Genomic DNA, 14676 nt, shown 5'->3' with positions numbered 1-14676 from the left:
GTGCTGTCCCTGGGCAGAGATGTAGCTCTCCCTGCCCTCTCTCCTTTGTGTTGCCTTCTTGAAAGAGAAGGGGCTGCTCCTTCTGACAGACTGTCCTTCCTCCTGACAGAATGGGATCACCCCCCTGCACATAGCTTCCCGCCGGGGCAACATCATCATGGTGCGGCTGCTGCTGGACCGGGGGGCCCAGATAGAGACAAGGACCAAGGTGAGAGCACAGCCCACCTTTACACAGCCATCTCCCTCCCTGAGCTCCTTGTGCCCAGTGCTTACCCTGCAAACGTCTTGCTGGGAGTGTGAGAGAGGTGCACTAAGGGGATGGACCAGGTTTTTTGCTGGCACATACAGAGGTGAGGGAAGGCTGCGTGGCTACAAAGGTGTGCCCTGGGGGCTGAGCCCAGGCTCAGTTTTGCCTTATTTTTCAGACAAGTCCAAAGACCCTGTTAGTCCTCTACCTGAGGGAACCCTGCCCTTCCATGCCACACTGAGCCCTTGAGCCCTTCTCTCTCCCCAGGACGAGCTGACCCCTCTGCACTGTGCAGCACGCAACGGACATGTGAGAATTGCAGAGATCCTCCTGGACCACGGGGCTCCCATTCAAGCCAAAACCAAGGTACCCAGTGACTTGGGGCTGCGATTGGTGCCAGGTCCCAGGGCAGCACAGTGGGTGTGCACAGTTGCTGGATGGCACCCGTGACTGGCTTGGGGCTTTTTTTTTTGGCCTGATGAGGGATAAGAAGCTTCCTGCCCTACTTAGCCCTAGCTGGAGTCCTTTGCCTGAGGGCTTCATCCTTCAAAGGGACCAGTCCTGAGAAGGAGATGGCCTGGGTACAGTCTGCCCCGTGTCAGCAGCTCTTCAGGCCCTTCCCTCCACTCGACACTGCTCCTCTAAGTCCCAGTGAGGGATTTTGAGGCTTCTCTCTGGTAGCACAAGCTGTCCCATCTGCCCTAGAGTAGTGTCTGGGGGTGCAAGGCAGGGGCTGGGTGGGATGCCTGGACCCCTCCTGGCCCAGCCCAGAGGCTCTGCTGTAGGAATGTGCCCCCTGTTGATGGAGTGGCAAAACTATCCTTTGTCCCCCTAAAAAGGAAAGAAGCCCAGAAGTTTCTCTCCTCAGCTGGTGAAAAGCCACCTCATAGGACCTTGGGGACTTCACCTCAGACTTAAGGATGGCTAATTGGATAGAAGCCAAAAAGTCCCACCTGGGCAATTTACTAGAAAAGCAGTGACCAACTAAACTAATTGCTTCTGTGAGGTGTTTTACCAGGAGCAAAGACCTCTTGCACCTGGACAGTTTTTCTGTTGGTTATTTTGCCTTTCATTAAACCCTTTCATTTCCAACACTGCAACAGAAGCCATCCTGCTGATTTTCACCCCTCCAAAAGCAGCTGAGCTATCTTAGGCGTGTCACACACCTCCAAGGGCTAACGAGACCTGGCTCGAGGAGGCTAATTAACACTCTCCACGCTCACAGAACGGCCTGTCGCCCATCCACATGGCAGCCCAGGGTGACCACCTGGACTGCGTGCGCCTGCTGCTGCAGTACAGCGCGGACATCGACGACATCACCCTGGACCACCTGACGCCGCTGCACGTGGCCGCCCACTGCGGCCACCACCGCGTGGCCAAGCTGCTGGTGGAGAAGGGGGCCAAGCCCAACTCCCGAGCCCTGGTGAGGGAAAGGTGGGTGGTCTGGGCCAGGCCAGGGGGAGAGGGAGAGTTCCTGCAACTGACCGTCTGTCTGTCTGCAGAACGGCTTCACGCCCCTCCACATTGCCTGCAAGAAAAACCACATCCGCGTGATGGAGCTGCTGCTGAAGACAGGAGCCTCCATTGATGCTGTCACAGAGGTAGGTGGGCTGAGCCCATCCTCAGCTCTCCTGATTCTACAGTGTGGGCATGTCATGTCCCTGTTGCTTCTGCCATACCCCCGGGGCCTTTCTTGGTGCTCTTTGCAGCTCAGAACTGATTTAGTCTGGCAGCGTGTTCCTGAAGGGCAAGGAGATGCAGGGGAGACAGCAGCTCCGTGTGTTTCCTCTGCACTCACCTGCCAGGCTCCTGGAGCAGAGTGGGGACTCTCCCTGTGCTGAGACCTGTCCTGGGGAGAAGGAGGAGGGCATAGTGAGAGATATTGCCAAGGCCATAAGTGCTATCTTGGTTTCTGGCCCCTTTCTCTTCACAGTCTGGCCTGACCCCCCTGCATGTGGCTGCCTTCATGGGACACCTGCCTATCGTCAAGACTCTGCTGCAGCGTGGAGCCTCTCCTAATGTGTCCAACGTGGTGAGTCCCACCCTGGCTGGGGCTTTGGGAGCTCAGCTTATTGGGGTTCAGCAGGATATCCAGGTCCTGCTCCTTCCGTTCACCTGAGCAGTCCCTGGTGCCCTCTGCTTTGTGCTGGCACAAGGAACCAGCAGGGGTTGCAGCCACTGCTCTCCTCTGTTCAGAGCAGAGGAATGACTACAGGAAGGCATTTTCCCTCCTTTGGCCTTACCACTTTATCCTGTCTTTGGTGCAGAAAGTAGAGACTCCTCTACACATGGCAGCCAGAGCTGGGCACACAGATGTGGCAAAGTACCTGCTGCAGAACAAAGCCAAAGCCAATGCCAAGGCCAAGGTAGGTACAGAGGACCTGTGTGATATTCAGCTCTGGGAACAGCTGGTGCTGGGTTTCTTTGCTGTCACGTGCCCAGAGCGCTGCCTACCAGGGGCTGTGCAACAGTGGGAGCAGGGCTGGGATCCCTTTGGCATTGCAAGAAGGGTCTGGTCCAGGTCTGCCCAGACAGCTTCTCTGCCACCCTCACAGGATGACCAGACTCCTCTGCACTGTGCTGCCCGCATCGGCCACACCGGCATGGTCAAACTCCTTTTGGAGAACAACGCCAACCCCAACCTGGCCACCACAGCAGGGCACACGCCCCTGCACATCACTGCCAGAGAGGGGCACATGGACACAGCCCTGGCCCTGCTGGAGAAGGGAGCCTCACAGACCTGCATGACCAAGGTAGGCTGCTGAGCCCATTGCTGCGGAAGGCACGGCCCAGCTGGGGCAGGGCTGGGCAGGCTGGTGGCACAGTGTCCCTGTCACAGGAGGGGCAGCCTCCTCCTGTGTTGCAGCAGGTGCCAGCACTCTCTTCATCTCTGCCACCCTGTGATGGGCTGCCTTTCTCCTCAGAAAGGATTTACCCCTCTCCACGTTGCAGCCAAGTATGGAAAGGTGGATGTGGCAGAGTTGCTATTGGCACATGACGCTCACCCCAATGCAGCGGGGAAGGTGAGAGTTGCTTCTGTGGGAGGAGTGGTCTCGTATGGGGAGAGGCTCTGTCTCACCTGTCTGTTCTCTCTCCCCCTCTACAGAATGGCCTGACTCCACTGCATGTGGCTGTGCACCACAACAACCTGGAGATTGTCAGGCTGCTGCTTCCCAAGGGGAGCTCCCCACACAACTCGGCCTGGGTAAGTCTGGGGATTCCCTGGGGATGTGGTGTGTGTCCAGTCCTGCCAGCCTGGGGCCAGCACTGCCCCTCAACCCTGGCACTCAGGGAATGTATAAGGCACTGATCACCACCAGCCTCTCTCCATGCCTGCTGTCCTCTCAGCACGTGGAGCAGGCAGGGTGCCAGGCAGCGGTCCTGTTCCAGCAGACAGGCTGTGTCAGGGATGGTCCTGCTAGCAGCATGGTGGTTTGCTGCGTGGGGAAACGTGTTTCCATGGCAAGTCCTGCAGAGCAGCGCTGCGGTCTGGCAGTTTGGGAAAGCACAGGCAAATGTTTGCATGCAGCTATGAAGCAGTGAGTCAGAAAACCCACCAGCTTGTGAGACTCACCCGGCTCTGCCTGAGCATGGGGAGCATCATCTCCCCACAGAGCACACCAGCGGGCGCCTTGCTTCCCGTGCTGTTTGCAAAAGCTGCATCCTCCAAACAGCCAAGTGGCTGGTGGTGCCAGCCCTCCCCATCTGGCACTTCCCTCTCCCCTGTGCAGACATGCTGGGCAGGCACCGGGAGCAGCCGGTACCAGTGCCAGCCCGCCGTGGGTCTGCGTCACCGACAGCCTGCACGTCAGCCCGGCCGGCGGGTGTCTGCCAGCTGCTCTGCTCCTTCCTGCAGCGTGGCAGCAGAGGCAGGGCTCAAGGCCCTGCAGTCTCTGCCTGAATGCTAATGCTGTGTGCTGGGACTTTAGCTCAGCACCTCAGCCAGGCACGTTCCAGCCGCTTTTTGCAGCTCTCAGAGGCTGCATACTGCTGCAGAAATTCATGTGCAGAAAAATCCAGGACAGCCCATAGCGGTTGAAACTGAAGCAGGTGGTCTTTGAAACCCCCCCTGCTGACTTGGCTTGAAGAGTGAGTGGGATTTGGCACCAGTGTCAGGCTGGTTGCTGTCAGAGAGATGGTGAGGGGGGGACATTCCTGAGCTCTGGAGGCAGCTAGGAAGGGCAGGCCTGGCCTGCAGGGGTAGGGTGGCACCTCCTGTCCTTTCTGGTGTGCTTGGCAGGGCTGGGCACTGCAATGAGCCTCTCTCCCTGCAGAATGGGTACACCCCCCTGCACATCGCTGCCAAGCAGAACCAGATGGAAGTGGCCAGCAGCCTGCTGCAGTATGGGGCCTCTGCGAACGCTGAGTCCATGCAGGGAGTCACTCCCCTGCACCTGGCTTCCCAGGAGGGGCATGCAGACATGGTGGCACTGCTTTTCTCCAAACAAGCCAATGGCAACCTAGGCAACAAGGTAAGTTGTCCCAGTGCATCCTGCCAGGCTGGAGGCAAAGAAGCCAGCAGAGGACAGCAGCCTGGATGGTGGTCCAGGCCCCTGTGCCTCCCTGCCTTTGGGCAGCACACACTGTCAGTTTGCCAGGCTGGAGACCCAAGAGAGTCTCTGCTGCTGGACCTGCAGCGATGGCAGTGCCACCGTGCTGAGACCTCCTCTCTTTGCAGAGTGGCCTGACTCCTCTCCACCTTGTGGCCCAAGAGGGGCACGTGCTGGTTGCTGATGTTCTGGTGAAACATGGAGTCACAGTGGATGCAGTGACCAGGGTAAAGTAGTGCATTGACCATGGCTTTGGTGAAACACATGGGGGGAACTACCTCTAGACTGCTCAGGGAAGAGCATTTCTTTTCTTTTCCTTTGTGCAAGAGACTCCCTTCTAGCAGCCATCCTTATCATTTTGCCTGTGCCCTGGGGACTTTTCCTCCTCTTCCTCCCACCTCTCTGGAGGGGTGATTCCTGCCTGCTCATGTAGCTCACCTCTGTACCCACAAGTACAACATGGTTTGAAGCCCTGTGCTTTGGTCTTGGGCTTTTGGGAAACCCCCACATGCATGCCTGATCCTTCTTGCATGGGGGCTTGCCTGTGGGATGGGCATATCCAAGCCAGCAGAGCAGTAAGCAGTGGTGAGGGCAGACTGAGCCCTGATCTTGTCTTTCAGATGGGCTATACCCCTCTGCACGTGGCCAGCCATTATGGGAACATCAAGCTGGTGAAGTTTTTGCTGCAGCACCAAGCGGATGTCAACGCCAAGACCAAGGTACAGAGGGGTCCTGTGCTCCAAGGACCCTCCTGCTGTGGGGACAGCATGCAGGTTGATGGGGAGGGGGAGCTGTCCTCCTGCTCCAGGCATGGAGCGCCCTGTGTGAGGCCTGGGGACATTTCTGGGGCAGCAGCCTTCCAGAACTGATGGCAGCACCCTCTGTCCTCCCCTGCAGCTGGGCTACACCCCCCTGCACCAAGCAGCACAGCAGGGCCACACGGACGTGGTGACGCTGCTGCTGAAGCATGGCGCGTCCCCCAACGAGATCAGCACGGTGAGCACAAGGCTTCCCCGCACCTCTCCACGCCGTGCCAAGCTCAGGCACAGCTGCCTGAGCTGCCCTGTGGCTGCTGCTGACCCTCTTTCCTCCGTGCACAGAACGGCACCACTCCCCTGGCCATCGCAAAGAGGCTTGGCTACATTTCCGTCACGGACGTGCTCAAGATTGTCACAGAGGAAATCGACATCCCGGTGAGCTCCTGGGTACTGGGAGCAGGATGCTTGAGGAGGGCTGGGAATGGGAGCAGTCTGGGAAAGGTCTGCAGCTGGGTGCCTAGTCAGATAGCTGTGCAGAAAAACGCTGGCTTCCTCTGACTCTGCTCTGCTCTGCTCCCACAGTCCGTTGGCGACAAGCACCGCATGAGCTTCCCAGAGACTGTAGATGAGATTCTGGACGTATCAGAGGATGAAGGTGAGGGGTGGGAGTTGGGTCACAGCATCCCAGAGATCTGCTGGCTGGGTCAGTATGGCAGGCAGCAGTCAAGGGGATGGCACTGTTGTTCCTGCTGGAACAGGGACACCCCCAGGCCAGGGAGCTGTGTGGGCCCTGCTGTGGTCTTGCAGAGAGGACAAGGGAAGCCCACCAGACTCCTGAGGTGGCACCTCCAGCTTTGGGTGCTTCCCTGCACTATGCAGGAGGGATATGTCTGGACATCTCCGTGATCCCATGGCCCAGGGACTGTGCAGAGAGCCCTTGAGCATGCACAGCCCCCACTGTGCCTTGCTCAGGCAAGGAGGGTACCAGCTCCCAGCCCAGCTGTAGCTGGTTTGCTCCCGCCCCCTCCCACCAATACCTCACTTTTGCCTCTTCTTACTTTGCAGGCACTGCTCATGTCACAGTAATGGGTATGAAATGTGTCCCCCTGCCCCAGCTCAATGGCCCATTTCACCCCATGGCCACTAACCATCCGCACGCCGTGTCCATCTGCTGAGCCTTGCTGCTGGTCTGGTGCTCTGCAGCGCCAGCCCTGCCATCCTACCCTGCCAATCCATGTCCGTGCTGCTTGCTGTGGTGTGACTGCATGAACGGGCATCCTCCCACTCAGGAGGACCCTGACCCCCTTGTCAGACCCAGGCCCTGTCCATGGCAGGTGGAGGAACCTGTGACAATCCCTGGTGTCCCTCCGCAACTGCCCCATGCCATCCTGGCCAGAGCAGGGATTCCCCTGAGAGCTCAAGGGTCTCTGTGCTGCTGTGGTCCCCTCCCCATCTCTGGGGCACTCTGTGTGCTGCAGGAAGTGCTGGAGACCCTCCACAGGGCACTGGCCAGAGCCAAACTCTGATGAGCTAGCTAGCAGGTATTAATGGGGCCAGTGGTCACATTAGCAGAGCTCTGTGCCTCCAGTGGGATGCAGTGTTAGGGCAGCCTCCTGCACCCCCAGTTGTGCCCATGTCCCTGTCCCAGGCATCAAAGCGTAAGGTGTCCCCCGCAGTCTCTGCACTCTGTTTGGTGCTGTGAGAAAGAGGTTAGTGAGCAGCCAGATTTCCTGGTGGCTCCCACAGCTCCTGTCCCGCTGGCCTGCCCTGCCAGCTGACCCATTGTGCAGACAGCAAAGCCCTCCCTGTGTCTGGCTGAGACCCAGGGGGCAAATGTGTGTGTGTGTGTCCAGCAGTGGGAGCAGGGATGGGCCCTGGCTCCAGCCCTGAGGAGGGGTGGGGGCAAGTGCTGGATACCTGTGTTTCCTTGTCCATCTGCCTCTGCTTGCTGAGCCAGCTCTTGGTTTCAGAGGAAGAGCTGATTGCACCAAAGCCCAAGACACCTGATCTCAGAGAGCAGGAAGGCAAAAGAGAGATACTGGAGTTCATGACCACAACGACACTGGAGCAAACGTAAGAGACACTGTATGGTGGGGAGGGAGCAGGTACAGGGCACAGGACCAGCCTTGTGCTGGGCAAGGGGCACAAAAGGCTCTGGGCAAGGAACAGATCACTGAGCCCTCGCTGGCTGGCATAGCAGGCAGAGCTGGTCAGTGCTGCTCCTGCACCAGGACTGCGGACTGCTGCTTAGTTTGCCTTTGTCCAGAGGCCCCAGGACTCCATGGGGATGGGCAAGGGCTGAGGGACCCTACCACTTCTGTGCCTGTCACTACCCTCTCCTGCCAGGGTGGAGTCTCCAGCTGTCCTGCAGGTCCCCTGCATCCCACCTGAAACTGTGGTGACCAGAGCTGAGGAGACTGAGCAGGTAGGACCTGTGGAGACAGAAGCTGAGCAAGTCAGCCTGCTGCATGCACCCTCGGTGTCCCCACAGGAGGTGAGCATGAGATACAGCCTGCCATGGCCTCCCCCAGGCATTCCCTGCTGGGGCAGCTCCCCCATCACCACAGAGCTCAAGTGTGTGGTGGGTAATGGGCACTGACCCGGTGGTACAGGACTGTCCAGTGAGGATTGTGTAAGGGTGGGCAGGCTCAGCACCCCCAGACAGGACCCTTTGCCCACAAGGTCTCTTCCCTGCCTTACACAGCCCTCCAAAGAGTTCGACGAGGACTCTCTGATCCCCAGCAGCCCTGCCACTGAGACCTCAGACAACATCAGTCCCGTGGCCAGCCCCGTGCACACAGGGTGAGTGCCCACCTGTGCAGCACAGGCGTGCTCTGTTCACCAGCTGGCTGCAAGGTGCCCACGTGCCCGTGCCTCTGTCCCATGCAGGTTCCTGGTGAGCTTCATGGTGGATGCTCGTGGTGGCTCCATGCGGGGCAGCCGGCACCACGGTCTGCGTGTGGTCATCCCGCCCCGCGCATGTGCTGCACCCACCCGCATTACCTGCCGCCTGGTGAAGCCCCAAAAGCTGCCTGCACCCCCACCACTGGCTGAGGAGGAGGGTCTGGGCAGTCGGATCATTGCTCTGGGGCCTGCTGGTGCCCAGTTCCTCAGGTGAGCACAGCTGGGAAAAGAGCAGATTGGGCTGCCCACAGCAGGGTCATTCCTCAGGACTGGGAACAGATCTGGGTTCATCTGGAGGGCTTTACCCTACAGGGCAAGACTTCTGCCTGTACCTGCTTCTTGAGGTTGCCAGAGGAGAGATCCCACCTCTTTGTGGGGTGCAGCATGTTTCTGGCATGGGTCACTCAAGAGTAACAGAACAGAGTCAGAAAAGCCCTGTCCCACCAGGTGCAGAGCCCTCTTTGCAGAGAGAGGGAGGTCAGCACTGCTTCTTCCCCAGGGCCCAGGGCTGTTGGGAACTCCCCATGTGTGGAGATGCGAGGCTTGACTCCATTTTCAGAAGGCTGGTTTATTATCTTATGATATATATTATATTAAAATGCTACATTAAAACTATACTAAAAGAACAGAGAGAAAAGATTGATCAGAAGGCTAGAAAGAACAAGAATAGAATGAATAACAAAATCTTGTGACTCTCAGAGTCCAATGCAGCTGCATCTGTGGTTGGCTCTTAATTAGAAACAACCAACATGCACCAAACACAGCTGCACCTGTTGCATTCCACAGCAGCAGACAGTTATTGCTTACATTTCTTTCCTGAGGCTCCTCAGCTCCTCAGGAGGGGAAAAATCCCAGCAAAGGATTTTTCATAAAATATCAAAGCTACACAGGGGCCACCTTGCTGCCCGCGTGTCCTTGTGGCAGCTTGTGTGTGCCAGCGACCTTCCTGTGCTCTCTGCAGCCCTGTCATTGTGGAGATTCCCCACTTTGCCTCGTATGGGCGCGGGGACCGCGAGCTGGTGGTGCTGCGCAGCGAGAACGGCTCCGTGTGGAAGGAGCACCGCAACCGCTACGAGGAGAGCTACATGGACCAGCTGCTCAACGGCATGGACGAGGGTGAGCGTGCCAGGAGGGCAGGGGCTCCACGCCTGACAGCTCCCTGCAGGCAGGGCTGCGGTGGCCTGGGGTATTGGAGTGTACCAGAATTACTGACGGGACTGCCTTGGTCTGTCTGGTCTCGGCTGCTGACCGAATAGCGGCACCTGTGGTCCTTCCTCCCCAGAGATGCTGTTCAGTACCTGTGGTCACAGCTGGGCATGTGGAGACAAGTCCGGGCATGCCCCGAGCTCCAGTGCTTGCAGCTGGAGCTTGCTGTTGAGAGGTCACTCCTCAGGCCTTCCTGAGCTGGAGGAACCTCTAAGGCTTGGTGAAGAAAGGAACGGGTCCTGATGGAGAGTTTTTAATCCAGAGTTTTTATTTTGGTGGCACAGCCTCTGAATCTTGCAACAACTCCAATGAACTCTCCATCTGAACTCTCCTACAGAACCCTGACCTCGTGGTCTGCTCGCCCTTTTACCTGGGGACAGGGGCAGGGGAGGGAACACAGGGACCACCATCCAGGTACAGTGGGAGGGGGTCTCAGGTGAGAAGGACACCTGGGTGGGCCAATGGCCCCCCAGGGAGTGGAGAGCATCCTTTGAACCTGCCAATCACTCCATGCTCTCCTTGGAATTTCTGGGTTGATAGTGCCCAGCAGGGGTCAAGGGTGGGGAAAAGGAGAGGTGATTGACACCCCCCCGGGGAAGGAAATTTCAGGGAGAAACCAGGGGAAACTGAGGCAAGTCATGACATCACACTGCAACAGTGGGGCTGAGTGGTGTGGTCAGTGACAGGCACAGGCTTGGCGTGTGAGCACTGATGGCTGTGCTGCCCCTGCAGAGCTGGAGAGCCAGGAGGAGCTGGACAAGAAGAGGGTCTGCCGCATCATCACCACCGACTTCCCTCTCTACTTCGTGGTCATGTCCCGGATTTGCCAGGACTGCGATATGATTGGCCCTGAGGGAGGGTGTTTGAAAAGCACACTGGTGCCCATGGTGCAGGCCACCTTCCCAGACACTGCTGTCACCAAAAGAGTGAGGCTGGCCCTGCAGGTGAGCCTCAGAGAGCCTGGCCTGGGGCTCAGACACGCTTCTGCAATCAGGGGTGGGCAGCAAGCCCAGGCTGTGCCCCATCCTGGGGAAAAGCCATCCCTGATGCCCATCCTTGTGCTACCCACAGGCACAGCCTGTGCCTGATGAGCTGGTGACCAAGCTGCTGGGGAACCAAGCGACCTTCAGCCCCATTGTCACCGTGGAGCCACGACGGAGGAAGTTCCACCGCCCCATCGGCCTCCGGATCCCGCTGCCACCCTCCTGGAAGGACAATCCCCGGGACAGTGGTGAGGGTGACACCACCAGCCTGCGTCTGCTCTGCAGTGTCATCGGTGAGGCTGCAGGCCTGCTCTCCGTGGGGATGGGCTGGGCTGCCTCAGGGGGATGCAGCTCCAGGGAGCACAGCTGTGGAGAAAGAAAATGCCATGGGGATGCGAACCCCGGGCTTATGGAAAGACAGTATGCTCACCCTTGCTTTCTGCTGCAGGAGGGACAGCCCAAGCCCAGTGGGAAGACATAACAGGCACCACAAAGCTAGTCTATGAAAATGAGTGTGCTAACTTTACCACCAATGTGTCTGCCAGGTGAGTCCTGGGCAAAAGTGTGCCCATCTGAGGATATCTGGTGCTCCTTGGGCCTTGCTACAGCCTTTGCCAGGAGAAGCCCCTTACCCCCGGTGCTGTGCTGCCCTATTCCTACATGCAGGGTGGTTTCCTCTGGCTTTGAGACCCCCATGCTGCCTGAGCAAACTTCAGGAAATAGTCATGACAGCTGGGTGTGCAGAAGGGGACCATTATTTGTACTTGCCTGGTTCCCCATCCAAGATGGGGTTACACCTGTGTCCAGAACTCTTGGGGCTTCCCTTGCAGTCCAGCTGGCTGTTGAGGGGAGTGGGGGCAGCTGCCTGGTGCCACCACCCAGCAGCAGCACCCCGACCCAGATCTCCTGCAGGTTCTGGCTGGCAGACTGCCCACGCACAGCTGAGGCCGTGCACTTTGCCACCATGCTGTACAAGGAGCTGACAGCCGTGCCCTACATGGCCAAATTCGTGGTGTTTGCCAAGATGAACGATGCGCGGGAAGGCCGGCTGCGCTGCTACTGCATGACTGATGACAAGGTTGACAAGACTTTAGAGCAGCATGAGAACTTCACCGAGGTGGCCCGCAGCAGGGACATTGAGGTTTGTCACCAGCAGCGTGTGTGGAGGGCAGGGAGAGGGATAACAAAGTGAGGGGAGGCTGATAGCAGTGTAAGAGCCTGGCTCTGGGACAGTCAGGGCTACCTGCCCTGTCCAGCAGCAGGAGGAGCAGCTCTGCACAGGGTCTGAGCACATTTTCTGCTCCTGGCCAGGTGGTGGAGGGAATGCCTTTGCACGTGGAACTCTCAGGGAACCTGGTGCCTGTCAAGAAGGCCGCTCAGCCCCGCACCTTCCTCTTCCAGTCCTTCCGCGAGAATCGTCTCGTCATTCCCATCAAGGTAACACCAGGGTACAGGACTGAGCAAGCAGTTAGGGCCCTTGGCTGGTGCCAAACCACCTAACCGGGCTCTGGCACTCAGGTGCGGGACAGCAGCCGGGAAGCCAGTGGCTCCCTGTCTTTCTTGCGCAAGGCCATGAAATACGAGGACCTCCAGCACGTGCTCTGCCACCTGAACATCAGCATACCGCCCTGCACCAAGGTCAGTGGAGGGTCCTTGGCACTCTGGAAGGGGGCAGTGAGGGCCCATCCCTTCTCCAAGTGCAGGGGACAGCTCTTGCTGTCAGCTTTCTTCACCCGCTCCATGCGGCCATGTCATGCCACTCAGGAGGTGAAGGAGAAGCAGTCAGGGCAGAGCTGCTGCCTTCTTTTCAAGCTGTTGACCCCTTGGTTTGTCACCATTTCACAGGGAAGTGGCAGTGATGAGCGAAGGAGGACGCTGACACCACTGTCCCTGCGGGAACGATACAGCATCCTCAGTGAGACCAGTTTTGGTATGCAGCCTGCTGGGAGCATTCCAGCCCACTCACTACCTGCACTTGGGGTGCCCAAGCCAGTGGACAGCTGGGATGATCCTGTCCTAGTTGCACTCACAGCAACTTCCCTTTCCCTGAAGGTGCCCTTGGTCCTGCCTGCAGGGCAGTGCTGTGCCTAGGGGTCTGTGTGACCCCCATGGCCAGCCCCCATTCCCCTCGCTGCTCTGGTGCAGCTGAGCTGTGACTCCCTCTTCTCCTCCAGGCTCTCTGAGCAGCACTGACAAGGCAGACCAGAAGATGGTCGACATAGCAGAGCAGCTGGGCCTCAGCTGGGCTGGTGAGTCCACACCTGGTGGTTCTGAGGATGCACAACACCCCTGGGAAAGCTGACACTTAGGGAGGCTGGAAGTGTGCTGCCAGGTGTAGTGACTGCTTTGCAGGGCACGCCTGCTGTGAGCCTTCCAGGGCACTGAAGTGAACCTTCCCGTGGCTGTGCACCTATTCACGTGCATGGGCACCAGGCTAGGCCTTTGTTAGGAGCTGTACATGTTGCTGCTGTTCGTGGCAGCCACACATCCAACAGCAGAGCCCACACTTCTTATCATGAGACCCCACTGTGCTGGTCACAGCCAGCCTGGGCAGGGGGGCTTCAACCCCTGCCCCATCCCAGCTCCTGCATGTTCTGCTGTGTTCAGCTGTGTGTAACAGAGGGTCTCTGCTGAGCCCTTCACAGCACCCCTAGCCTTGTGGTGGGCACCAGAAGGTGTGAGACTGACGTGGTGTTTTCCCCAGAGCTGGCACGTGAGCTGCAGTTTGGGGTGGATGACATCAACAGGATACGTGTGGAGAACCCCAACTCCCTTCTGGAGCAGAGCATAGCCTTACTCAACCTCTGGGCCAGCCGTGAGGGCAAGGATGTCAAGAGTGAGTAGTTGTGGTGCCCTTTTACAGGCACAGAGGCGGCAGGGCTAGCTGTGCAGAGCAGCGTGTGCCTCTTCAAGGACCACTGGCTGGCTTTACAGTGGTGGTTCATGCATTTCTGCCTTCCCTGCCCAGCTGGAGGGTGTCTGGGGCATGGCTGCATCTCCCCAAGGGATCAGTTTGCTGACACCATCTTCCCCCTGCAGTTGAGAACCTGTACACGGCGCTGAGGAACATCGACCGCAGCGAGATTGTCAACATGCTGGAGGGCTCCGGCCGGCAGAGCCGCAGCCTGAAGGGAAGCTGGCGCTACACAGACAGAGACTACTCCCTCTCACCATCCCAGATGAATGGTGAGCCCCAGCTTCTGGCAGGGAATGCAGGAGGGCCCTGGGAGCACAGTCTGTGCAGAGATTGGGGCTGGTGTCTTGCCTGACCAGGTTGCACCCACTGAGAACTGAGTGGGCACGAGGCATTGCTGACAGATGTGGCCTCTTCAGTGAGGCTTATGCTGCAGAAAGCTTGGCTCTGCCATGCTGCTTTCTCAGAAACTCTCCAGGTGGGATTGACAGGTGTTCCTTGTCCCAGGGTGAGAGGTGAGAGGTGTCTCTGGCTGTGCAAGCTGATCAGTGGCCAGGGAGCTCACTGAGTCCTGGCTGTACAGCTGTGGTGGTGTGCCTGGGCTGGGTCCCAGGCAGAGTGGGCCTGGATGTGGGGACACAGCCAGAGTCAGCTGTGGCATATGCTGCTGGGGAGCCGGCACACCAGACAGGGGCAGGGCTTTGTGCTGCTACAGCCCTGCACTGTGCCTCTGGCCCTGCAGCGCTGGCTCATCGCTCTCTCCCTCTCTGTCTCTCCCCTTGTTCTGTTTTCTCAAACATGCCACCTAGTGCTGCCAGGTGCGGGCACTCCTGTGGGTCACTTCTTTTCATCTTTCTCCTCTGAGCTCATCCTGGCCTCTCCTTCTCTCATCTTCCACTGCCTGTCTCCACTGTCTCCACCTCAGCTAAGCCCTCTGGGAGCCGCATCCTGCTCCAGCGACTGCATGTCATCAGGGACTACCCCTCTTACAGCTGTCATGCTTGCAGGCAGCCATCCCAGGCCTTCTTCTCCTGCACAGTCCCACGCTCCTTCCCTCGCTGGCACTGCACTGCATGCCCCTGGCCAGGCACCTGGGTGCCCATGGGTGAGGTGC

General features: G+C 58.4%; 1 protein-coding gene across 9 annotated transcripts in view; it reads left to right on the top strand.

Moving 5' to 3' along the window:
• ANK1 (ankyrin 1) overlaps positions 1-14676 on the top strand; it is a 37420-nt gene that overhangs the window by 14095 nt on the left and 8649 nt on the right. For 8 of the 9 annotated variants that reach the window (XR_005956002.1, XM_041477940.1, XM_041477972.1 and 5 more), the window contains 31 exons: positions 110-208; positions 515-613; positions 1473-1670; positions 1750-1848; positions 2181-2279; positions 2515-2613; positions 2803-3000; positions 3172-3270; positions 3354-3452; positions 4522-4719; positions 4926-5024; positions 5418-5516; positions 5695-5793; positions 5898-5990; positions 6138-6210; positions 6621-6644; positions 7526-7628; positions 7902-8049; positions 8260-8357; positions 8445-8669; positions 9421-9575; positions 10398-10609; positions 10737-10941; positions 11097-11193; positions 11561-11789; positions 11960-12085; positions 12167-12286; positions 12494-12578; positions 12823-12897; positions 13353-13484; positions 13688-13834. Coding sequence is in view for 8 of the 9 variants with exons in the window: in XM_041477940.1 (XP_041333874.1) it covers positions 110-208; positions 515-613; positions 1473-1670; positions 1750-1848; positions 2181-2279; positions 2515-2613; positions 2803-3000; positions 3172-3270; positions 3354-3452; positions 4522-4719; positions 4926-5024; positions 5418-5516; positions 5695-5793; positions 5898-5990; positions 6138-6210; positions 6621-6644; positions 7526-7628; positions 7902-8049; positions 8260-8357; positions 8445-8669; positions 9421-9575; positions 10398-10609; positions 10737-10941; positions 11097-11193; positions 11561-11789; positions 11960-12085; positions 12167-12286; positions 12494-12578; positions 12823-12897; positions 13353-13484; positions 13688-13834 (3931 nt within the window). In the remaining variant the exon portion in view is untranslated. The remainder of the gene's footprint in view (positions 1-109; positions 209-514; positions 614-1472; positions 1671-1749; positions 1849-2180; positions 2280-2514; positions 2614-2802; positions 3001-3171; positions 3271-3353; positions 3453-4521; positions 4720-4925; positions 5025-5417; positions 5517-5694; positions 5794-5897; positions 5991-6137; positions 6211-6620; positions 6645-7525; positions 7629-7901; positions 8050-8259; positions 8358-8444; positions 8670-9420; positions 9576-10397; positions 10610-10736; positions 10942-11096; positions 11194-11560; positions 11790-11959; positions 12086-12166; positions 12287-12493; positions 12579-12822; positions 12898-13352; positions 13485-13687; positions 13835-14676) is intronic. The other variant, XM_041477948.1, reaches the window with a different exon arrangement.

The sequence above is a fragment of the Pyrgilauda ruficollis genome, unplaced genomic scaffold (assembly GCF_017590135.1).
Source record: "Pyrgilauda ruficollis isolate IOZ18807 unplaced genomic scaffold, ASM1759013v1 scaffold113, whole genome shotgun sequence".
NCBI classification, from domain to species: domain Eukaryota; kingdom Metazoa; phylum Chordata; class Aves; order Passeriformes; family Passeridae; genus Pyrgilauda; species Pyrgilauda ruficollis.
The sequence above is the reverse complement of the archived record's forward strand: the minus strand, read 5'-3'. Positions and strand labels throughout refer to the sequence as shown.